Below are 24,978 nucleotides of genomic sequence, written 5' to 3'. Positions count from 1 at the left end.
TCATTCCAAAATATTACTTGGACCTTCTCTGTTATTCATATAATGATATCTGGACTGAATATGACGCTACACATGATGCCTACAGTACTATCATTGTTTATTGTTGTTGTTTATTGTTAAAAGGATCCCCATTAGCTATCACCAAAGTGAGAAGCTAGTCTTCCTGGGGTCCACAAAATAAATAAATCACATACAATAATAATCTAACAACAGTAAAACATTGTAAACATAATTATAACCATCATTAGAAATTATTCAGAATAAATTATTACAGTAATACATTTCCTACTCACAATTTTAAATAATGCATTCTCAGATGATACTTGAAAGAGACATTAACATTCATTTTACGTATATTCAATGGGCAATTGTTCCAAAGATTAATGGCACGATAAATAACTGTTCTCTTTAAAGCATTTGAATTTGGACGTGGTAATATTAGCTGGCCATCATCAGCTGACCTAGTCAAGTAAGAATGAGCCTGATCACACCTAACAATTTGATTATATAAAAACACTGGTTGAGAAGAAAAGACAGTTTTACTGAAAAATGTAAGTGTATTAAAAACCAGCCTTTTCTCCACCGTTAACCATGAAAGTTGACGGTGCATACTGATAGTGTTTGTTCTTAGGGGACAATTTAAAACTAATCTGGCGGCTCTGTTTTGGACAATTTGTAATTTGTTTAATTGACCTTTAGATGTAGATGACCATACAGGGGCACAATAATCCAGATGACATAAAATTAAAGATTTGGCCACCTGTCCCACGATGTGTGTAGGTACATAAGAAAGACATTTCCTCACCATTGCGATACCACAGCCCATCTTCCTCACTATGATATCAATATGTTCTGCCCATGACAACCGACTATCTATTATTGTGCCCAGTAATTTTACTTTATCCACCTGTTCTATAGGTTCCCCATACAAGTTCAAACTCATCTTTGGTGTTGATGACAATTTATAACTCGATCCCAAAATAATTGATTTGGTTTTCGAGATGTTCAGCACCAACTTATTTTTTTTTATCCAATCAAAAACCATCTTTAACTCAGCAGATAAAACTTTGTCCAGTTCACTGACAGTTTTTGCAGCATAATACAAAGTGGAATCATCAGCATACATTTGTACAGTAGCTTTACACAAAACTAATGGTAAATCGTTTGTAAAAATGGAGTATAAAAGTGGTCCCAGGCAGCTTCCTTGCGGTACCCCGCAGTCCAAGACCTTAGAATGAGACCAGCTGCCGGTGTAATAAACCCTTTGCCTCCTACTTGTAAGATAACTCTTCATAAATTGAATGGCAATTGGACTAAATCCATAGCATTCTAGTTTACCTATGAGTAGATTGTGATCTATAACATCAAATGCCGCACTAAAATCAAGTAATACTGCACCAGTCATCTTTAAATTATCCATTTCCTTAAGCCAGTCGTCTGTCATTACTGTAAGGGCGGAACAAGTTGAATGATTATGTCTATAAGCATGTTGGAAATCTGTGTTCAAACCGTTACATTTAAAATATTCCTGTATTTGTGTGTGAACTATTCTCTCCATTAATTTACTAAGAACTGGGAGAATAGTAATAGGTCTACAGTTCTTCCCAGTAAATGCTAGTCTGCCATCTTTAGATAAGGGAATAATTTTACCTTCTTTCCAGATAGTGGGAAAGACACCCTTCATTAAGCATGCATTTAATATTTGACACAACGGACCACAAACATAGTCAGCTGCCAGACCAAGTACTTTACTGTCCAGCATGTCAGTACCCACTGAGCTGTATTCGGGCAGGGATTTCAACAACTTCCTTACTTCCCACTCTGTGACACTATTAAACTGAAACATGCAACTCTTATCTAACATCACATTATTCTTTATGAGCTTCAGGTAATCAGAATCAGTATTGTCCATATTCTGCCTTAGTACATGGACCTTATTTATAAAGAAATCATTAAAATAATTTGCTATGTCAGCTGGTTTGGTTAAAAACTTGCCTTCTGATTCCACAAAAGAAGCCCCTCCAGTTGTCCGTCTCCCCATTATTTCATTAAGAGTTTTCCAGAGCTCTTTACCATCTTGCTTTACAGCATTTATTCTCTGCTTATAATATTCTTTTTTCATCGATCTATTCAATTTTGTAACCTGATTTCGCAGTTGACAGTACTTAAATCTGTCCTCCACCAATCCAGTCTTTACTAATATAGATTTGGCTTCATCTCTTTCCTTCATGAGGCTCTTTATAGTCTCATTAAGCCATGGGGCTGATCTTGCTTTTACAATACACTTTCTCAGGGGGGCATGCCTATCAACAATCTTCATGAACTTTTCCATAAAGATATTTAAGGAGACCTCAGGCTCCTCAGCAGCATACACATCAGTCCAATCAATATCACCAACATCTGCCAAGAAACGTTCCGGGATAAATTTCTTAAACATCCTTTTATGTACTATATTGACCTTGCATTTAGGAATTTTAGTTTTCCTGGTAATTGCTATGATATTGTGGTCACTAAAACCCACAGATCGAGAGACTGGATTAGTGCAGCATTCAGGAATATTTGTATAAATATGGTCTATGCAAGTGGCAGAAATATGGCCAGCACTGTTAGTAAAGACTCTAGTTGGTTGAGAGATCATCTGAGACAAATTACAAGCATTGATCAATGAAACCATCTTTTGTTTCATTGGACATTGATTCGCAAACCAGTCTATGTTCATATCCCCAAGTAAAAAAATATCACTGTTCACATCTGTTACTTTATCAATTAACACACATAAATCATTCAGATATTGCACATCAGTCCCGGGAGGTCTATAGCAGCAGCCGATCAGCACAGGTTTAAGGTGAGGAAAATGCACTTTGACCCATAAAGATTCTAAACCATCTGAAATAAACTCAGAGCACAGTGTTGCTGGAAAGTTATCACTAATATATAATGCTATACCTCCCCCATGCTTGTTCCTGTCCCTTCTAAATATATTATAGCCATTGATGGAAATCTCTGTATCAAGAACAGTAGCATCCAGATGTGTCTCTGATACTGCCAATATATGAATGTTATTTTCTGTAACCAGATAATTGAGTTCAAATACCTTATTTCTGATGCTGCAGACATTCAAATGGGCCATAACAAGACCCTTTGAATCAAGGAGGAGATGCTTATCATCATTGGGCCTACTATCCATAAAAAATGTAGTTGAGTTCAGTCTATATGAGCACAAGTTAAGGAACCAGAGAACTAATCTCTTGCTCCAGCTCCTGGCCTATGGTGCCTTTCTAATCCTTGTTTTTGGGCAGGGGGGTGGACAATAAGCTTGTCATGTCGGATGAAGGCTATATCACCTCGTTCTCTGGCAGCTTTCATGGCTGGAATGAGTTCCTTACGCTTTTGCCTGACGGCCTCAGTGTAGTCCTCATTCACATAGATGTTAGTGCCTTTCAGCTCCTTAGTCTTTCCCAGAACAGCCATTTTATCTTTATATCTGAGGAATTTTATCATGATAGGCCTAGGTCTCTTTCCAGAATATCCAGATGGATTACCAGTCCTATGTGCACGTTCAATCACCATCTGACTACTGTCCAGGTGAAGTTTCTCATTTATCACCCACCTGACTTTGTCCTCCGTCTCCTTCCAGCTTTCATTGTGGGCCTCAGGAATGCCATCCACAACAAGGTTATTCCTTCTTGTTTGACCATCCAAGTAGTCCGCTTTCTCAATCATCTCTGCCAATTTCCCCTGCATTGTTTTAGTTTCAGCACAAGCAATTATTTTCTCTGACTCAATTTTCTCATGTTTCTTTATTAGATCATCAATGTCCTTCTGGGAGAATTGCAGGCTGCTTCTCAGCTCCTGTACCTCCCTGGTCAAGTTGTCAATTCGAGCATTCACATTGTTCACAATTAATTCCACACAAGTCTTAAAGTTGCTTTCTTGCTGCTGCAGAAGTTGCATGAACAGATCCCTTTGTTGACTAAGTAGATCTCTTATTTGTGAAAGCGACACCCACTCCTCTCCATTGCTTTGGTCTCTCTTAGGTGGCATGATGTGCTGAGATTCTCTGCTAGGAAATCCTCAGGCTTCAGCTGAAGAAGTAGGCCGAAATAGTATCCACCAAAAATCTCAAACTATGAATATCATCCACTGATTTTCACCAAGTTTCTTATAAAATATAGATTCTCAGAGTAGATATTTAGGTTAATGTAGGTAATAAAGCAGTCTGAAGCTGGAAAAAAAACTACTGTTAGTGGAGAGCACTGTGAGCACTGTGAGCATGCTGGAATCACGACACAATGTTCTACCACTGAGCTACACAGGAACACAAGAAAAGAACATTCACAACGTAGTGTTGTGCAATTTCTAACCCGCTTTGTTAAAACCACTGAACTTTCATTATTCATTCAGCATTCATAATTGATGTTGAACATACTTCTGTAGTCTGTCATGAGTATTTCTACCCAAACTGGAAGTGCATCTTTGTGTATTGCTGTGCATGTAGTAATAAAGTATGGTTGAATGTGACTAAACAAATGTATAAATTGTATAAAGTAGTATTGACATAAGCTCCAGCACTCCTATAGTAATCCTTCACAGGACATTGCGATAATTGTCCAGCATAATACTATATTTGTTCAATGCATTACTATATAACCAAATGTGCCAAATTTTCTTTGAACTTTGAACTAAGGCCTAATACCTAAACTGAACCACAAAACAGGCCTTGATATCAAGGGATGCTGAATATCGCTGGGAGGGGCACCTTGGTTCCAGTACAAAGGCCTGGTTGCGTAACTTAAAAATGCTGTATCAAACCATGGTTGGGTTAAATATGGAAAAACACAATCTTTGGTTTAAATGAAGCTTAAAAATGTCCACCATGGAATTAAACAACTCAACATTTTGGATTGAAATAACCCTAGGTTCATGAAAACTAGGGTTTGTCCATAACCATAAGTTAAAACAACCAGATTTTTTGGAGTGTACTTGCATGAAATGTAAAATAACATTCAGTATACAACTCTGTCGTGAAATAAAAACTCATCTTAATTGAAGGAGACATACCTTCCTGTATTGATTGACAACAAAAGGAAACAGATGTTCTGATAATATACAGTAACCTATAATGATATATAAGAGGCCATGATTATACACCTATGAATGATTGTTCTTTCTTTGATCCCATACCAGCAATATATATAATGGATATAAATCACTGGAAACGGTATAGCTACTATATGAACGGGCTGCACCACTGCTGAAAAACGGGGGGAGAGGCAGAGTAATTCACCTTGTAAGCTACACATTGCTGACATCCTCCAGTACACGAGTCCGGTGGGTGAGATCCTGTCACTCGTAGCTGCGCGTGAACGCGAGCCAGTCTGATTGAACGCACGCACGCGCGCGCATCATTCTCGAACCCTCTCGCGCGCCGATCTGCTGACTCAGTGCCTTATTTAAGCGAACCGGATCCGCCACCGAACAGAGCTGAGAGGAACCAGTCACCGCAACAACTGCAGCCATGGCCAAAACTGCGATCGGTAAGACAAACCTTCATGTCATTTTGTTGACTGGACCATTTCTCCTTGATGCAGAGATGCGGGATGCTGAGGGATGCGCACGCGAGATACAAAATAAGCAGATATATGTCGTGCAGATTTCATTTCACACACTTCGTATGAAGAATATAGATCTGCTTTCACCTATACCACCTATGCTGGTTTATTTTCAAATCATGTTGAGGGTCCTTAAAGGCTGTCTATTTCAGCTACCTTGCGGCGATTTATCATAAGAAAAACATTAAATGATAAAAATTCGAGTGTAGGGATGTTTTCTAAACCCTTTAAATGATTTTCAGATAGTGACAGCACCTGCCGGCTCATGCATCTTCAACATAATGCAGACGGACCCCACCCAAGATCAAGCTCTGTGTTTCAAGCCTTTGCAATAAAGCTCGACAAGTATTTCTAACCGAGAGTAGTTTAAGCTTTTGACATTTGCTGAACACCATATTTTTATCTTCTTGGTGGCTCTTCATTGCGTGAGACAGTGGCTTGGATATTTAGCGTCAGAAAAGATGTTGTAGTGTTAAGAAACAGGATTATATTAATGATTATAGATGATGTTTTTATTACAGTGAATATTATTATCACTATTATTAAATGATATGATGGTTAATTGGTTTGCTATACATTGATTTGTAGAATGACTCATTAGCTGGTGCATTATTTTAATTTTACTTGACCTTATTTCTAATGGATAATTAACTATTCAGTCCTTTACATTTATGAAATTATGTAGTGATGTTTTTTTATGCAGTCTATGCAGATTTCAGTCATTACTTAGCCAGTATATCCCAATGCATTATTCATACAAATGTGTCTTGCTAATTGAACAAATTAAACATGTTATATAGTGAAATAGAGGATTTGTTATATGTGCATGATAAGATTATAATAGTTTGCTCGCTCTACAAGGCCAAGGCAGACTGCAGTATGAAATGACGGATGTTTTAAATAAAAGAAAGTGTGTCAGGACTGAGGATTTCTGTTGTGATTTTGGCTGATGCTGTAGGTTGGGCAGGTGTATGCTTGGCTTTATGGCATCTCTGTGAGTCGTCTGCAGGGCAGGGCAATAGTGCGCCGTCTCTTGTCTAGTTGTCATGTTGCGTGAAACAGTTACCTTCATGAGAGAGGTGAAACCCTGTTTTGTGCACTTAATCTTGGCATGTTTGGTCACATGGGGCAGAAATGTAAATTTATTTTACAGAACACGCAAGAAATGGTTTGACGAAGCCTCGTGAGAATTCTCCCAGTAATGAGTAAGAACAACTCAATCAATATAATCAATGAAAGCAAAATATTTATAGGGCTTTAAGATGCTGTCAGAAAGACATCTGTGCTTTGATCAGCACAAAAGCAAAGCAGATTAAAAGCAGATGAAGCATTGCTGTGTAAGTTTCTTAATATATGATCAGTTTTCTCATTATGATGGCACCTGATGTGACTCATCTAAAAGCATGACGGTTTAACTTAGCGTGGCTTTTAATTGTTATCGTTAAATGGCTTTAAGTTTGACCGCAGTTTATGAATCTCTATGTAACCCAATACCCCACCCACACATGTAAGATTACTGGATATGTGAGGATGACTAATCCAATCAAACCCCACTAAAATATGGCTTATCAGGAAGTAACTGAACTAAGATGTGCTTAAATATACACATTCAGCAATAATGCAAAGTACTGGGGTGGGGCCAGCCATTGTTTTAAACTCCCATCCACTCCCTCAAACCCTCTAATGTTTGCTACATGGATCAGTTTTATTTAAAGTCTACAAATGCATCGGCTAATTTTTAACTAAATGTTCCATATTGTCAGCTTAATATAATGCTGTGTAAGTCATGAACTGTAATTAAAATAAATTGGACGTCATGATGGATTGCTAGCCAGTAAAAGCTCAGCTTTGGGGGCATCTGCCCGGCTGCAGTGGACAGAGAGCACGCGCGTGTGCGTGTGTGTGTGTGTGTGTGTGTGTGAGAGAGAGGTGGGAGGGGTCATTATTGATTTCTAGGGTGGGCATGCTGATGCATTATCAAAGAAACCACACAAAGGGTAGACAGTTTCATTGATGATTGGGCCTTAACGGCTGATGGCAGATTTTGAGTAATGTGCGTTTTCTTTGCTCCAGTGCTAAAGATACATCTATAGTGACATGGAAATGCAGTAAATTACAATGGCTTGAATTACAGAATACATGATGTATTTATTATACGGTTTTTCGTTTCAATAGATTACATGAGTAATTATTAAAGCCCAAGGGCGTGGTCTCTGAGGGGGCGGGCCGCTGAAGCTACTCTTTCCCGTTTACAAATCCTCTGACTGAAACTCAAAAATGAGATGAGGATGTTGCAGGCGAACAGCTCTTGTCGTCTGTTTGAAATGCTTTCACCTGTCTCTCTGAATTGACCTTAATTACCTGCTTCACCGAGCTGTCTATGATCCTTATCTTCTTCTGACAAGACCGACAGCAGTATGCTAGCTGAGGTGTGCGAGCACTCGGTATGAAAATATCACAATTTCGAAGCTCAATCTCCACCCACTCAGTATCCAGTAATTACTCATTAAAGCCCCCACACAAAAATCTGCCTGCCGGAGGGCTTTTAATCCTACAGCAGGAGTGATTCTCATCCTCCCTTTCCTGTTTTCTCTCTCTCCTATAGTTGTTAGTAAACCCATTAGTGAGCTACAGTAAGTGAGGGTGAGTTGATCAATTGGTTTCAGGCGTCCTTTGGGTTAAAAGCAGTTGGTGGAGGAAGCAGGTTAGCGCTGCATGATGGCAGTCTGATATTTGTCTTTGGGCGTTTGATCGATGCTGTGTTGGGGTATTGATTTATAGCTCAATATAAAGACATATACACGGATTTGTTAATTGTGTTGTAGGTAAATGATAATTCAAGGTTAAATGAAAGTGTTTGTCTGTAATGCCATTATTTTTCACTTTCATGTGCTTGTCATTATCTGCCCACACTTAAAACTCACTTTTGGACCTCAAAAAAGTCTTCACTTTATTCTTTTGAATTTTGAGTTTTTTTCTTCTTGTGGTACATAAATGAGGACATAAAAAACATTACCTACAAAGTGGCAATATTAATATGCTATAATAAATGATCTATATGGTATTTTGAGCTAAAACTTCACATATGTACTCTGGGGACACCTACGATTTATTTTATATCTTAACAAATCTTGTGAAATGTCCCCTTTAAATTGTATGAGATTAGTATACCCTTGCATGTTAAACAAAACCGTTATAAAAACAACAACATATACTGTAAACATTATAACTCACCTAGGCCATAATGTTTGCCTGCATTAGCAGCACAAAGGTCATGGGTTTGATACCCAACAAACAATCATGCTGATAAAATCTTGTAATGCATTGTGAGTCAGTTTAAACACTGCCAAATGCATAAATGTACTGTAATGTAATGCTACTGCCTCCCAGAAAAATCGGTCACACCCAAAAATCCCCATCCTCCGTGATTTGGCATTTTTTCCTCATGATCTTTCATTGCTGGTTATAAGCAGGGTGAAAAAGACACATGATGCTGAAATAGTGTATGAATTAATTATGGTCAAATCTGTGGATTATAAAAGCCGTCTGTAAATCTGTCTGGCCTTGTGTCTGCTCTTATCATGCCGTCTTGCACACATGCATCGTTCAGTATTGAAGTCTTGAGTATAAATGGATTCCAATAAATAATGTAACACAAGCTGATGGTTGGGAAGCTGGGGGAAGGGTGGATGATGTGATGAATATTGTCTTTTAGGAACCAGAGCAAATGAGGACACGGCTGTTCTTGGAAAGCACAAATGAAAACATAGCCCGTTCTGTTTTTTCTAGATTTAAGGCGTGGTTGACACTTCATCTCTTAAACAGCCAAGGATTTTGGGTTTTATTATTTACACTACAGTATATTATAACTTCTACTGTTAACGTGATTAAACAATATCATAATCAACATCATATATTATTCTGAACTACTATAGTGTTGATTTATTTTACTACTGTATTGTCCATTTAATAAAGATTTGTCATGTAATCTGAAGTGTACAATGTCTAAACCTGCAGATGGTTCTCCCTGTCATTAATTGCATAAAAACGTCCAAGGTTTAAGACAAATTACCCACATTTCAGAATAAATTATAATATTTAAAATAATTTACATGTTTTGGTGTTTTTAAAGCTTTATATTAGTACATGGTGCCAGGGCTTCCCAGGTTTATACCCTTTATGGATGTGGAACATTACAGATGCAATTGGAAATAATAATTAAGTAACTACATGAGAAGATGTAGGTCAATGATGTGTTGTCTCCCCACAGCCTACAAAGAGAAGATGAAGGAGCTGTCCCTCGTGTCCTTCATCTGTTCCTGTCTCTACCCAGAGGCACGCAACAAGCTCGTGGGCGAGTTTGAAGGTAGGTAGTGAATATATCTCATTTATCTCATTTATTGGCCTGCATTTGTACTAATAGGGTTGTTATGGCTAATATGGTTCAATAAATGTCTGATAAAAGTTATACAAGCTGATTTTATGAGTTTGATTGCTCAGTTGAATCCTTGTTGGCTGGCATACCGCTTTATCTAAATGAAAGATGCGTCTTAATTTGTGCGTACTCAGACATGGAGGTTAAACCCATAAACAAGCGGGCTTCTGGGCAAGCGTTCGAGGTCATCCTCAAGCCGCCCTCGCCCACGGCTGATGGAAACTACAGCATCACATCCCCTCCCAAAAAGAGGGACCTGTCCCTGGAGGACATTCAGAAGAAGCTGGAGGCTGCCGAGGACAGGAGGAGAGTGAGTCACAGCATCTGCTAATAAATCTTTCACATCATTTAAATGCGTTGGCTTTTAGTGCTGAACATCACTACGTGTATTGCTCATAATTTTGCATTAAACCAGAGACCAGAATATCATACCGACTTGGGGACACAAACTGATCAAATGTGTAAATTAAAGTGGCTGCCTAATGCATAAATGTAATGAAGATTTAAAGATATCACCTAGTTTGCATTCAGCACACTCTGGTAACCAGTAGGGTTTATAACCATCCAGTTAAATCTGTATTATTTATCAGAAGTAAAATCAGCTATAATTTGGATGTAGCACATGGTTAATGTGTCCAGTGGTAAACTCATCAGATTAAAAAAAAAATTTATTAGTTGGCTTATTGGTTATTGACTTATAATGTCCACCTTGTGAATTAATCAACAGATCAATAAGGCTAAAACCATTAAACCAGCTGCAGGGTTCCCTCGGGTCCTTGAAGTCCTTGAAAATTTGTGAATCTGGGGGAAAAAATTAAAGGCCCTGGGAAGTTTTTGAAAATATACATACATAGATACAGATCATTAAAAGTGCTTAAATCTATTTTATGCAAGCAGTTTTCTGAAAAAAAAATCCATATTATTCCCTGTGTAGTGTAGTATAATATCATAAAAATTCTAGACTTTTTAAGCACACTGTTGGCTTTAAAGGACAAGTGCGGTATTTTACACTTAAAGCCCTGTTTTCAGATTGCTTATGATGAAATAGAACGGTTTTGACGCCGGGAACCCATTTGTATTCATGTAATTGGCAAAGGTGGATTATCGCCACCAACTGGGCTGGAGTGTCTATTATTCAAGCTCTCAGCGGAAGAATGTACAGATGTGAGGTGTTTGGAAAAACAGGTCCACAAGTTTACAACGAATGCTAAAACACCTTTTGGAAAGCGTCTTTTGCAGTGATTTTTGTGTGAGCATATCAGTGAACACCCCTGACCACTTGGTGAGTTTCACGTATTTGTAAACGAAAGTTTAATGCATTTTAGGAAGGATTGTTCCAGTGCACCTATACAGCCATTATAAAGGTGGGAGGTGAAACAACAAATACCTGAAAATTCTCGGGGCAGCTGCATATGTCAAAATTTCAGTCAAAACCATCTATTTCATCATAAACAATCTGAAAACAGGGCTTTAAGTGTAAAATACAGAACTTGTCCTTTAAATGCGTATATCTTCTGTATGCGAATGTTGTTTCATACCAAAATGCTTTTTGGCATAGTTGTGTTTGACACATGAAAACGTCTCGGGTTACGTTTGTAACTGTTGTTCCCTGAGAAGGGAACGAGATGCTGCGTCTTCCTTGCCATACTTCCTGCGTCCATGTAACGTCGTCTTTGGCAATATTTCAGATAGCGATATGATTCCTGGCTCCCGCGTCACCCTGTCTTTGTCGTTAAGCTTCACCATTGGTTGAATTTGATATACACATTCAGACACACTTACCCCTGGAGGCGTCCCCACATTTGAAATGTGTCCCCATATTTAGTCCTTGAATTTGAGGGTTTTGGACCTGGAAAGTCCTTGAAAGGTCCTTGAATTTGAAGTTAACTAAGGTGTGGGAACCCTGCAGCTGGGAGTTACATCTCCATTCTCTTTCTCTCTCTCTCTTTAGTCCCAGGAGGCTGATGTTCTGAGAGCTCTGGCCGAGAAACGAGAGCATGAGCGAGATGTCCTGCTCAGAGCTATGGAGGAGAACAGCAACTTCAGCAGGATTGCGGAGGAGAAGCTGAACATGAAGATGGAGCAGATCAAGGAAAACCGTGACGCCTACCTTGCAGCCATGATGGAGCGACTGCAAGAGAGGGAGAGACCTGAGTGTGACATTAATAGAAGAAATACTGCGTAGAAACATGTGGAAAAATAGCATGACAACGCACCCTAGCATCACAGTCAGTACGCAGGCACCATTTCTTTCTTTAGACAACGTAATGATACAGCAGGTTTTTAATCTCTCTCACAAGGGGGCAGTAAAGTAACATCAGAAATGTTTATTTTAAATGGTGCAGCTCTGCAGTTGTATTGAAAGGAATGCTTTCATTATTAATTATTTAATTTGTTATTTGTGTTTTTGTTCCCAGGAGAGACACGCTCAGGTGGTCCGCAAAAACAAAGAGTTGAAGGAAGAATTGACAGCATGAACACGTCAAACCCACGATCCTCCACGAACCACCCTCATACCTGTGATCTTCTGTTCCCCTCCTCGACCTTGTTTAGAGAAGACCCTCTGACACCCCTGCCCCGCCCAGAGGAAGGGAATCATCGACAGCACCCTCTCCTGATATAATCCAGAAAGCAACAGGAACGCCGTTAGTTCTGAAAAATGAAATGTTTTTTGCTCAATTCGAAACAGAAGTGAAAGTGGGTGTTGGTTTTTTGTAAATATTATTTGTTTTATATGAGACAAAGAAAAGTATTGCGGTGTGCCATTTTATAAGTTTCTCTCTTTCTCTCTCTGTGTATCTTTCTCTCTTTTAGTGGATGTACTTGTTTCTCTCTCTCTGTATCAAATCTGCTACAGTTTCTCTTGTGCCAGGCTTTGGTGTTTGTGAGTTTGCTGGCTAGTTGACATTCACAATGTCTTCACTAAACCTAATGATCATGTTGTCGTTATATCCATGTGGAGAGTAAAGTCGCCACAGTACACACAACTCTTTCTGCATTTACAGGACACCTCCTAATCTTTCTTCATACATTCATCTGATATATTATAGACACACACACACATGCGCACACACACAAAGGCATGATTTAGTAACAATGCATTGCTTAATATGAAATGTATTAAATCTGTGGTTTGAGCCATGACTTAACCATAGTCTGGGTTGCAAATGTGCTGACTGTGTAACAGCAACTTAAACTGGGTAACCTTCTCCAGAAGAGAACCCAGCTTTAAAGAGAGGAGATAGTAATGATGCACAATACAAGATGTTGTGTTTAAGTGTGTGTATGTGTGTGTGTGTGTGTGTTAAGAGCACTGTGGGTAGACAGTTTAAGGATGTGCCATTAGCTTTAATGTCACACCCTCATCTTCCTCTTACAGCTGTGTGTCCTATTCCTCTTACCTCTGTAACTTTGGGAGCAAGTTGTGGTAAATAAAGGCTTGGGGTTCTTTAATTGAAAATCTCTCTCTATGTATCTCTATTGTCTCTTTTCTTTTGATTTCCCCTAAATTTCCTTTCAAAGAACACATTTGTAAATATACATTTGTTACAATCGCATTTAAAATGTGGGCTGTACACTTTTAAAAATGCAGTTTCTATAAAGGGTTAGTGGCGTAGCCGGCATCTTAAAAGTGAGGGGGATGACATGTTTATGTATAGAAAGCAAAATAAAGTAAACACAACAAATTCTTCATACGTCTAGTAAAACTGATAAAAATTTGTGACCAAAAATTATATATGCTTGACATGATCATGTTTTTCTTAAAGACAAGAAAATGTACAGTAACAGAAAACAAACAATATGTAAATAATAGAACGAATTATGAGCAATAGCCCAAATAATTATAATGTAAAAAGCATACAAATAAACAGTGCTTTTATAGTTTTCAGGTTGGTCTGTAGAAATGTAATCAAATTTAAAATAATACTGTCTGCATACCCTAAATTAACTAAACATTAATAATTTTTGCAGCCAAAGAACTTTTTCTTTGGTCATTGTTGGAAACAGACAGCATACTTTCTCTTTGAGAGGAAGTGCACGGATCCAATAAGCTACTATGCGTTTAATTTCTTAACGGCTTACATTCAACTTAAGACATAGACTGGTGGTTCCCAACCCTCCTCACTTCAAGGCCCCCTAGTTGCCCATAACAATATTTAAAGCCCCCCACTCACTAAATTTTTTCCACATAAAATGAAATAGAACTTGGAATGACTCGACAGATGTATATCGCAACTAAAATGGCCAAAAATTAAGAAACATCTTGATTTTTGCTTGTTTTAATGCTTGTTTAATGCTTGTTTTGTCCACATAGATTGTGTTTACAATGATAATTACAGCACTTTTAGATAGTTTTGCTTAAACGTGCGTTTAAACCATAGACTGTAAAAAATAGTTTTAAATGCAAGAAAAGATGAACTGTCTGAAGCTAAGATGCAGGTTTCCAGGCACGTACTTTGAGTGGGCGTACATGCAACATTTTCAAACAGCATGTGAGTTAAAGGTCGCGTTTTTTCTGTGTTTTTGAAGCTTTGATTGTGTTTACAGTGCGCAATATAATGTGTTCATGTTTCACGTGTGAAAAAACACGCTGCATTTTTCACAAAATTGACTTATCTGTATAACGCTGTTTTCACTGTCCTAAAAACAGGCTGATGTCTTCCTTGTTCTATGAAGTCCCTCCTTAAAAAATACGTAACGAGTTCTGATTGTGTAGTTTGTTTAGTGTGTTGTGATTCGACAGCAGCTTAGCTTGCTGTCATAGATATTTACACTAGATGTCGCCTTGGCTACGGAAGTTCATTGGACCAAATGCGTCAACTAGAGCCGCCATCTTGACACAGGGGAACCCCGCATCAGCGTCATTGTAGGCAATAAAATCACCATAAATCATGATGAATGTGATTTTCTTGGTTCGGTTCAACGTCAGACATGTATTTAGCATTAAATCCAGAAAAAAAATTTGATATTATGAAAATCTACTTTTTCTAACTATAATGCATAGTGCTAGTAGGCCTAACATCAATACGCAGCACAAAAGTCCGGCATCGTCCATGAATTCGAAGTACAGGCTTAGATAGCAGCTTTACCTAGCTATACGTCCTATGAGAAGACCCCTGTTCTAAGATGGCGGCGGTTTTGACACATGCTTAGAACCCCAAGGCGACATCTAGTGCAGTGGTTCTCAAACTGGGGGCCGCGAGATGGTGCCAGGGGGGCCCCAGTTTTATGAGATTTTTTATAATATATTAATTTATCATAAATTCTGTGTAATTAAACCAAAAAAATATAAGGCTCTACTTTGAATAATTTTATATGTTTTGTTTAATTAAAATGTTACATTTTAGAACAAATTTGTCATAAATTTTCTTTGGGGGGGCCGCAAAGAAATGCACTGTACACATTTTGCAGGTATTATTTATGCTATTATAGCAACATTACACACTAACTGGGGTCAGAAAGAACGTGACGTTTAATCTGTGCAATGCCTAAAAGCATGTGAAATAGTCGTAGTCGCATGACTAACCTGATCAGGCAAGTGAGTCCCGTTTGCTCTTTTGAAGCTCAAACAGACGTGCATGCATGAAAGAGGCTTGCTCACTTGTGATTGGTTTAATGTTACTTCACTCAAATCTAAGTAACAAACAAAAATACACAGGAATGGTGGCAGCAAGTTGAAAAGTGTGGGGGACATGCCCCCCGTGTCCCACGCGTAACCTACGCCTATAGATTCTTAGCATTAATGCCATGTAAAAAAAATTTTTTTTCTCACTTAGAAATCTTTTCGTTAAAAGTACTTCAAAGCAACAGAAAGGTTCTTTATGTAACCATACAGACTGACAAAGAACTTTTAAGGAATATAAGGTGTAATACCACTGTTTACCAACAGGGAGCAGTAAATGGCCAGCTGTTATGTGACCACACATCTCTAAATTATGGCATTGACAGCTAGCGTACTGCATACTGTAGATACAGTCTATTCTGTACACTTCTTTTGGGCAGTTTGTCATACTGAAAAAGAGATGTGGCTACTGTTTCTACTTTCTGTATTTCGGTGAATGTAGGTCATTCACATCTGATTTGCAAACCTAAACATTGCAAAATCATGTGTGCAGAGTGTGTACTTCAGAAATAGTTTGAGTAGTGCATTATACCGAGCATAGCAGTTACTGCCATCTAATTAACATCCCAGTTTTAGCAAATGCTAAACTCAAAATCTGTTCTTCGCAGGAGAAGGAGGAAAAACGCAATAAAGAGCCCCTAAAATAGATTTAAAGCAAGCGAGAGAAATAAAGACGCTGGCTTGGCGCTGCAGTGTGTAGGTGGGGAATCTGTTTTACGGCTTTGGCTGGCAATAATAGTGTGGGAGTTCGGTACACCAGGAGCTCATGCAAGCTGATGGGATTGCTCAGGGACAAAGCTGCACTGTGCACCTCTCTCCTCCCACATTTTCATCTCTCTCTTTCCCTCCCTTCTCCCTCTATATTTCCCTTCTTTGCAGTCAAGCCAGCCGAGCTGCCATTGTCCAGGATATCCCTTGGCTGTTAATGGCTTCCTGGATACATAGAGAGGGCACAGAAAGGCCTGGGTTGTGTTTGATATCAGTTCAAAACACACGCAAACAGGCACTGGTTCAAACCTATAGAAGTCAGCAGTGACTCATTTTAGTTGCATGAAGGGATGCTTTCCACCTTGATGCAATAAATCGAAAGAGTTTGTACATCTTTACGATGCTGGGTTGTGTCATCCCATGGTTGGATAAAATATGGACAAACCGACAAGTCGTTTCAAAATAGAAAGTATCCATATTTGACCCAATCATTGATTGAAAGAACCCATTGGTTGGGTTTGTTTATACTGTACCCAGTCATGCGCTACAGTATATCCATTAACGTAGCCCTATATAAAAATATCGTACTTAGCATAAAATATCTTTAGGTAGCTATTCTGATACATCATTAAAATGTGTCAAGTTTTTAACTAGTCTGTGTACAGTGACTGTCGATGCTGTAATAAGAAAGATGTACAAATTAAATTGGGACAAGACACAAATAAATGACTTTTAGCTACAAGTATGATTTTATTACAGGTTAGTGATGGACAGACACAGTACCACACCAGTCCTACCCATTCCTACAGTTCAGTTAAAGTTAGCAATACCAACATCATGGGTTTGATTTTCCAGAACACACATAACATAAGAGCACTGTGCTGTAAGTTGCTTTGGATGAAAGCATCTGCCGAATGTATAAATGTACATTTGTATATTTTCTAACCTAGTCTTTCTGAAATATCTGATTTGCCAATGTAAAACTCTTTATAAAAATAACGCTCCTCATGTACAGCTGTTTGAGAGAAAGAGAGAGAATAAGAGAGAGAGATAGAGAGAGAGGATTTGAGCCATAGATAGATGAACATGTTTGCAGGAATTTTATTAACAAACTTTTATTATTATGATTAAATTAGTGCAGTTTTGTGAGATTGTCACTCCTGAAAAGGTATCTAGATTGTCATGGTTAAAGATCAAATTTCCCAGCAAACAGCAAATGCATGACAAATAAACACAGTAAAAACATTACAGCTCACTGACCAAATGGCAATATCTTTAGAAAAAATAAAGTACTATTATTGTTGCTCATAAAGTTCTGGTGAGTGAATAGAGATTCGGTTGCATAGGTCTTGTATATTTGCATAGTGCATAAGTCACACAACATCATTGCATAGTTTCTCAGTGTAGAGATAATGGATGCTAAACAAACAAACAGTCTCTTAGATATTAAGGTTGGGATGTAAATCACTTATTTCTATGATCAGAAGGTTGAGAACATTTCTACCATCTAAGTATTATTCAATTAACATTTTTTCACTAACGCATCTCACCATTGCTCTCGTTCTCTCTCTCTTTCTCTTTCTGTTTCTACAGTATTTCTATGTCCCTCTCCTAACTTCAACAGCAGGGTACCTGTGTAGTACCTTGCTCTTCTGATGGAAGAACTATACAAATAAAACCTGACCATCTCCAGAACCCATCTCAGATCAACTAAAGACAGGAACGACAGCTTCATTAAAAACAAGTACATCAGCTCTGTTTTGCTTTTCACTTGCAATAAGGAGAAAGTCCATCCGCTCAAAATAGTCACAGAAGAACATTACAATTAGTTTCTAAATGACTGCCCGGCCATAGTCTTATGTTCTTGCAGAGTTCAGAAGGCCCCTATTTCCATGCTCCAGGGCCTGTAGGGCTTCCCCAGGCTGCTGGAGGGAGCCGCCGGACCCAGCGAGCTCGGGGACAGCAGAGGAAATGCGCTCAGCGGGAAAGGGAACGCCGACAGGCCCGAAAGTGACGTCAGGAGGGGAGGAGATAGCTTGGACGCTGAAGATGGCGTAAGCCCGGGAGGCAGAGAGGTACTGGGCGGCACCCTCAGCGGCCCCGTCTGCCCTGCTTCTGTTATCACCGTGCCGGTCAGCCTGCTGGGGACGTGCGGCTCTGTGGAGGGGGCAGATGGAGACGAGGAAGACGGCGATGATGAATTCGAGGATGGAGGACTGCTGGTGCTGCGTGGGAGCGGCGCCCCCTGCTGTTGAAGGAGAAGGTGGTGAGCCAGGTGGCCAGGTGGAGTTCCGAAAGCAGAACCCCACGCCAGGTGACCCAAACCCGAGTGAGCTTCTCTCTGTGAGGCGTAACTGTTCAGGTGTGAAACCAAGCGGATGCGGAGGGGGTCGGTGTTGTCCAGTCCCTCGATGATACTGAGGTAACGAGCCGTCTCTGCCAGGCACTCACGAAAACCCAGCCCGCGGTAATCCATGGCCAGCGCATGAGCATCAAAGAAACCTGTAGGAGAGAGAGGGAAAGCTGATCAGGGCTCGTGAAAGGAAAGCCTATATGCTGGGAGTGGCTGAGAATGAACCCGAAATTGGCACTAGATAAACAACACCAAGTTTACACATCTAGTTTGTCCTGTTTCAGATATGTGGCAATTATTTGCAGTGTGGGAATTCCCAAAGCAGATTCACAAGCACTGGGTGATCTCTTAATTCAAGGGTGCATGCAATAAGAAACATTACAAGATTATAATAAAAGGTTACAGTAAAACTTTCAGCATTTTTTAAAGGTTATTAACAGAGCATTAATTAATGTACCCTTAAACTGACAGGAAAATGTTATTCATCCTTTATATATATATATATATATATATATATATATATATATATATATATATATATATATATATATATAACTGTGTTAGTGTTATAATAATTAATACAATATTTTTATATGAATGCTTATTTATTAAAGCTATTATGAAGTGATATGCGCATGTTTAGTAGGTTATAAAAAAAACTCCTTTTATTAATGGAATAAACTTTACCTTTTCCTCCAGCTGCATGAAGCATTTTTAAATGATCCACTGTCATCTGTAAAATCTCAGCTTTTTCTAATTTCGCAGAGCCCTGAAACCAAAAGCAGATGTGTTTATGATTCAAATGCAGGTTAAATGTGTTATAGATGTAAATATTATAGATGTAGGTCAGGTGCACAAACTCACCTGTTTCTCAAACGCGCTGGGCACGAGTCTGCGCAGTTCAGATAGACTGTTATTTATCCGGTCTCTACGCCGTTTCTCAATGATCTGTTGAGATGATTGTGAAATGATTAGTTAAAGGAAAACCTGTAGATTTAAGGGTTTATTATGGAGAAATGCACTTACTCCTCTGCGACGTTTCCTCGCTTGTACTTGAGAGGTTGTAGATGGAGATATCGATCCAAGAGGAGAATTCATACCACTAAAAAAAACATAGCAAAGATAAATGAGATATATTTGCTTTGAAACAACTGACCAACATTAAAAAGAAAGTTTTCTACTGCCAATATTTAACGTAAAACAGATTATCTGAAACATGTGATCTTTAAAATATACACCGCAAAAGGATGAAATGAATAGGCCAATTATATTATATTATATATTTGTTACAAGTAATGCTTACTCAGACACTTAAAACGACCTAAAATAAATGTCAACTTACGCATTTTCATCAGCACTCTCCTTCTCCACTTCAATATTCTCGTCCAGCTCACTGTCTGACGAGCTAAAGTCGTGATTTCTCTTCATTTTGCGACAATCTTCAGGCGTCTCTATCCTCCGCGTGCGTCTGTCAGGTGAGACTGAAGTTCATGAAGCAAAAAGCTTTCCCACGGTATCATTTCAACGCCACAGCCAGCCAAGAGAGGCGGGGCTAGGCGCGGAGACAGCCAATTATCGAACGCGTCTGAGTTTGAGTGACCGGAATCGCATCTTAACTCCGCCCTGTCTATTTGAATAGCTTAATCAAGGGCCAATAGAACGTTCGTCCGTGAGTGCGGAGCTCCGCCCCCCGGTTCCGCCGGCGCTTGTGTTGTGTAGGGCAGCTGAAGGGCGTGGCCGGCCGGCTGTCAGCACGCGTGAGCCGTGGGAAAGTTTCTTAGGAGAGCGCTGATAACCAATCAGGGGCGACGGTCGTCTCCGGCGCTGGAATGAATGGGGCAATTGGTTGGGGCGACGGGCGGTCTGCGACTGAGCGTGTGAACCTGTAATCTAATACTAACTCATCTGAAGCTGTGCACTGTGTACGAGGAAGCCACCGAGTCTAAAGTGTACACCATGAAGATTCAGTGCGTACCTTCTTTTAAGGGCACTCCCTGAGGCACATTATACAATTCAAACGGACCAGTCACTTGACATGCATCCATCACATGCGTGCTTTTCACTGGAGGCAAAAACATAACTGATGTGTGTTTCACTTGCAAAAAAATATAATACAGCACATTTTGTATTTATTACACACCATTTTATATACGATTATCTCTGTGTTTTCGATTGCTAAATGAACAAACCTAAATTATATTAAAATAAAACTAGAATATTTGCAAAATCCTAATATCATTATACTAGTATAAAAATGATAAAAAGTATTGTAAAAAAACATATTTTGCATATAAATATACAAATGCTTCTCTTTATTTTTCCCAACCAGAAACAACCCAGCATTTCTAACTTTATTTAAAAAAAATAATTTACAAAAGATCTATTTATGCTAATATTAATGAATAATAATAACAATATTGCATTCCAAATTACTGAAAAAGATAGATTTGGCAACCTACAATATATAGAAAACATATGCCTGTGTATTTCTAAATATGCTATTCTGTCAACCAGACTGATCAGCTTTAAATTATCTTATAACTGGCTTGACTATTGCAATGTCCTCTTATTGGGGTACCAAAGAATACAATAAACCAGTTTCAAAATATGGCTGCTCGAATGCTAACAAAAACCAAAAAGAAAGATTATATCACACCTGTATTAAAGGTGTTACACTGGTTACCTGTTTTAAAAATCTTTCATTATTTAAAAGGAATTGCACGAAATTGCTCCAAATTATCTTTCATCATTTTACAACCTATTAGGACTCTTTGATCTTCAGATCTTCTTCTTTTAACTGTACCTGGCCCTCGCCTCTGTAATAACCTTCCGGAGGACATAAGATGTGCTAAAAACATTTTTTTAAACAAAATTTAAAAAACTACTTACTTACTTTGGCTTTCCAGTCATTTTAGTTTTTTGTTTTCTTGTATTCATTTATATTTATTTATTTATAATTTTTTATCCTGGTATTTTCATAGACTACTATGAATTTTTTATTTTATGTGTTTATGTGTATTTTATGCATCCTCATTGTTTATGTACTTGGTTTTCTTTTCTTAATTTGTTTGGAAAAGTACTATATAAATAAATGATTTGATTGATTAAGTGAGTGTGTTAATCTAAATTATATTAAATAATCATATGTTACGCATAGGACCGTCATCATCATGTATGTATGGTTATGTATGGCGCTTGTATGATTTGGATCCTTATCGTCTTTAATTGTCATCGGCGCTCCACGCTTGAATGAGAGGAAGCACTCCGGCCGATTTTACGTTGTTATTGCTACCAGCCTCGGCTCGACAGCATGGATGAACTTCCTTGTGTTTGCCTCCGAGAGGGGTGCCAGAGAGAGAGAGCGGGGTGGACGGAGAGCCGCCGTGTGTTTGTACGTGTATGTGTGCTCGGGGACGGGGGTGGCTCTTTTTGTCGCTGTAACTCAAGTTCACAGAGGTTTCCCACGCTGTTATTTTCTACTGACGTTCGGCTTTGTTCTTGCGTCTCATCACATGTTGTGATTAGTGCTCTCTTTTGAAGGTGTGGGCCTACAGCACAACAGTATTTCCCCCCACAAAGCATGCCAGAACCTCTTCTCATTCCAAACTTGAGGTTTTCGCCTCTCCGAATGGGTCTCCATGTCGCCATGTTTTCATTTCGATCCCTTTATATCCATGCCAAGAAGTGTTGTCTACCCACACAAGAAGAGCAGACAGGGAGTTTAAAAAAAAGAGTTTGTCTTTCATTTTGATGACCGCAACTAATATAGATCAGCATCAATGATGTGTCTATTGCAAAAGCGTAACAGCTGGACTCTCTTTAAACCTCAGGAATGTGTAACACATATGATTGTGTAACGCAGGTATCGTCGCCTAAAGCTGATGACACGATGAACTCTCACTTGAGGCCGTGCAGACGGCCTGGCAGTGAGGAGCATTGCTTCACGCTGTGCTGTGGCGTCCTGCGACTTGCGCAGACAGATGTTGGGTTCCTGAAACAATGTGTTAAACAATCCCGTCCTCATCGGGAGAAGCAGCAGGGGGATTTGTTTTTGTTTATAAATAGCTGTGTATTGAATCCACACAGAAGAGGAAGACCAGCTTTGTTTCTTTCTCTGAGAGAGGAAGCAGAGCTTATTTCTTTCTGAAATACGTGTGACACCTTGCATTGTGCAGTTGGTGCGTGTGTGTGTGTGTGAATGTGTGTACCTGGTAATTATCACGTTGTGGGGACCAATTGTCCCCACAAAGATAGGAATACCAGTGTTTTTGTGACCTTGTGGGGACATTTTGATGTCCCCATGAGGAAACAAGCTTAAATCAAACAAAATAATGTATCTTGAAAATGTGAAGTAGGAGAAGGGTTTCTGTAATGGTTCGGTTAGGGAATGGGTTAGGTTAGAGGAATAGAATATACAGTTTGTACAGTATAAAATGCATTACGCCTATGGAATGTCCCCACAAAACATGGAAACCAGAATGTGTGTGTGTGTGTGTGTGTGTGTGTGTGTGTCTGATGTTTGTGTAGTTCCCCAACTTTAAGCAACAAGACCACCTACACGTCTGGCGAAACGATGTGCTATAGTGCTGTGGTGGAAGTGGTGAAGTGGTGCAATGGCTCTCTGTATTTCGCCTCTCGTAGGCTCTTTACAAGAACTCTTTGCAAAAAGAAAAGTAAGAAATACAAATACTGAGATTAAGTATGTGAAATACGAATGAGAAGTGTATTTAAAAGTTAAATTAATAATATTGGGGGGAAAATCAAATCAAAGTCATCTTGGATTCAGCTTCTTCCAATGGCTATGCATTATCCTGTTGATATTTGACTATATGTCATTTTTTTGATACCGCATTTTAGGTTTTATATAAATGAAATGTTTTATTAGCATTATCTCTGCTAGGCACATTCGCATTCAATGCACTAAATACACTAAACTGTTTTATCTTCCACAACTGGATTTTAGCTGCTTTGATAGTTAATACCCACTACTAACTATTATTTTATTATGCAAAGGTTTAAAGTTAATAACTGAGTCAACTCTGAGTATTAAACTTATGACCTTAGTGCTGATAATGCAATACACTACCAGTTAAGCTACAGGAAGTAATTGTAAGGTGTCTTATGAAAGATTGCTGATGGCTTTATGATTCTTTTGTAATGTAGTTAATATGAAGTTGATATTGGCTCAAGCTGTAATCGCACATAAGAGACAAAGTTGCTCATAATGAGGTGTTTTGAATGGTGGGGTGACTCGAGGTGGGTGGTCATCCACGTGAACACATCAGCCACGGGACTGTGGTCAGGGAGGGAAAGGGGTCTCTGAACTCTCATGCTTTCATCTTCTCCCGCCTGTCGTGTCCGTAAGCGAGAAATAGCAAAGCTTTGACAGGCAGATTGTAAAGTGCACTACTCAGATATGAGAAGAAGTCATCTCATAGGGAAGAAACATTAATGGAGAATAAGCAGATTTCAGTCTAGAGTTTTCTCAGCGATGTTTCACACTGCGCTCAGATGTGCCGAAATTTGTATAGCCAGACAGACATTCAAACACACACACGCACACAACGACAGCACATCTCACTTGTGCAGCGTCTAATTTGATAAAGCTACCGATGATCAAAACATGCTTGTAGTTGACCTTTAGCCTGACAAAATGGCAGCATATTGGCCTTTGTGCAGGCAGCCTGGGAGAGCGCCGCCCCGTGACCTGCGTAATGCATGGGGTCAGAGGGCAGGCTGGTTGACAGCAATATTGGTCGGGGTCTCTAGGGCCCGCCTGAGCCCGTGAAATCAATCTCTCAGGGCCAGCAACAGGGCAGCAGACGCAACCGGAAAAAGCCCCACACAGCGGATCGGCCGATTGCCCGTCGCTGTCTGGAAACAGGGAAATTATTTTAGATTGAGGAAAATACAGACTCTCTCAGGATCAGCAAAATGCCCCTGCCCTACCTTATATCTCTATCACCATACTAACTAAATAAATAATGCAGTTTTTTTATTATGCAGCTCTCTTAATTGATTCTGATTGGTCAATCATAGCTCAGTGCATTTAAGAATTTCTCTGGGAAATCTCATCTGATGCAAAAAAAAACCATTTCTTCTCATGCACATTTTTTAATTTACCTGGATATGTTTTTGTAAGTTTCATACCTATATAGACCATTTTCTTTCTGCAAGGGTTAGGGTTTGTAATGTTCTTAAACAGGTGCTGTTAATACAGTCTATGCTTTCTCCAGACACACACACA

General features: G+C 39.1%; 2 protein-coding genes across 2 annotated transcripts; one reads left to right on the top strand and one right to left on the bottom strand.

Annotated features, from left to right (window-relative positions):
• Window positions 1–5,317: 5,317 nt before the first annotated feature.
• stmn2b (stathmin 2b) lies at window positions 5,318–13,517 on the top strand. The gene is made up of 5 exons (XM_073857998.1): window positions 5,318–5,537; window positions 9,883–9,978; window positions 10,182–10,357; window positions 11,999–12,197; window positions 12,472–13,517. The coding sequence occupies exons 1-5, from the start codon at window positions 5,519–5,521 to the stop codon at window positions 12,522–12,524; spliced, it is 543 nt and encodes a 180-aa protein (XP_073714099.1). The 5' UTR covers window positions 5,318–5,518; the 3' UTR covers window positions 12,525–13,517.
• A 3,587-nt stretch (window positions 13,518–17,104) lies between these two features.
• hey1 (hes-related family bHLH transcription factor with YRPW motif 1) lies at window positions 17,105–20,303 on the bottom strand. The gene is made up of 5 exons (XM_055220525.2): window positions 20,074–20,303; window positions 19,758–19,833; window positions 19,596–19,679; window positions 19,419–19,500; window positions 17,105–18,880 (listed from the first exon to the last, which is right to left on the bottom strand). Exons 1-5 carry the CDS (start codon window positions 20,157–20,159, stop codon window positions 18,252–18,254), a joined length of 957 nt encoding a protein of 318 aa, XP_055076500.1. The 5' UTR covers window positions 20,160–20,303; the 3' UTR covers window positions 17,105–18,251.
• Window positions 20,304–24,978: the final 4,675 nt, after the last annotated feature.

This window comes from Misgurnus anguillicaudatus, chromosome 20 (assembly GCF_027580225.2).
Source record: "Misgurnus anguillicaudatus chromosome 20, ASM2758022v2, whole genome shotgun sequence".
Classification (NCBI taxonomy): Eukaryota; Metazoa; Chordata; class Actinopteri; order Cypriniformes; family Cobitidae; genus Misgurnus; species Misgurnus anguillicaudatus.
The sequence above is the reverse complement of the archived record's forward strand: the minus strand, read 5'-3'. Positions and strand labels throughout refer to the sequence as shown.

Excerpts from the sequence above, each read along its gene's own strand:
- stmn2b (XM_073857998.1), top strand. Across the intron at positions 9,979-10,181 it reads GCTCGTGGGCGAGTTTGAAG|ACATGGAGGTTAAACCCATA; the intron begins GTAGGTAGTGAA and ends GTGCGTACTCAG. Across the intron at positions 10,358-11,998 it reads CTGCCGAGGACAGGAGGAGA|TCCCAGGAGGCTGATGTTCT; the intron begins GTGAGTCACAGC and ends CTCTCTCTTTAG.
- hey1 (XM_055220525.2), bottom strand. The coding sequence starts at position 20,159 with ATGAAGAGAAATCACGACTTTAGCTCGTCAGACAGTGAGCTGGACGAG. Across the intron at positions 19,501-19,595 it reads CCAGCGCGTTTGAGAAACAG|GGCTCTGCGAAATTAGAAAA; the intron begins GTGAGTTTGTGC and ends TTTTGGTTTCAG. Across the intron at positions 18,881-19,418 it reads TCATGCAGCTGGAGGAAAAG|GTTTCTTTGATGCTCATGCG; the intron begins GTAAAGTTTATT and ends TCTCTCCTACAG.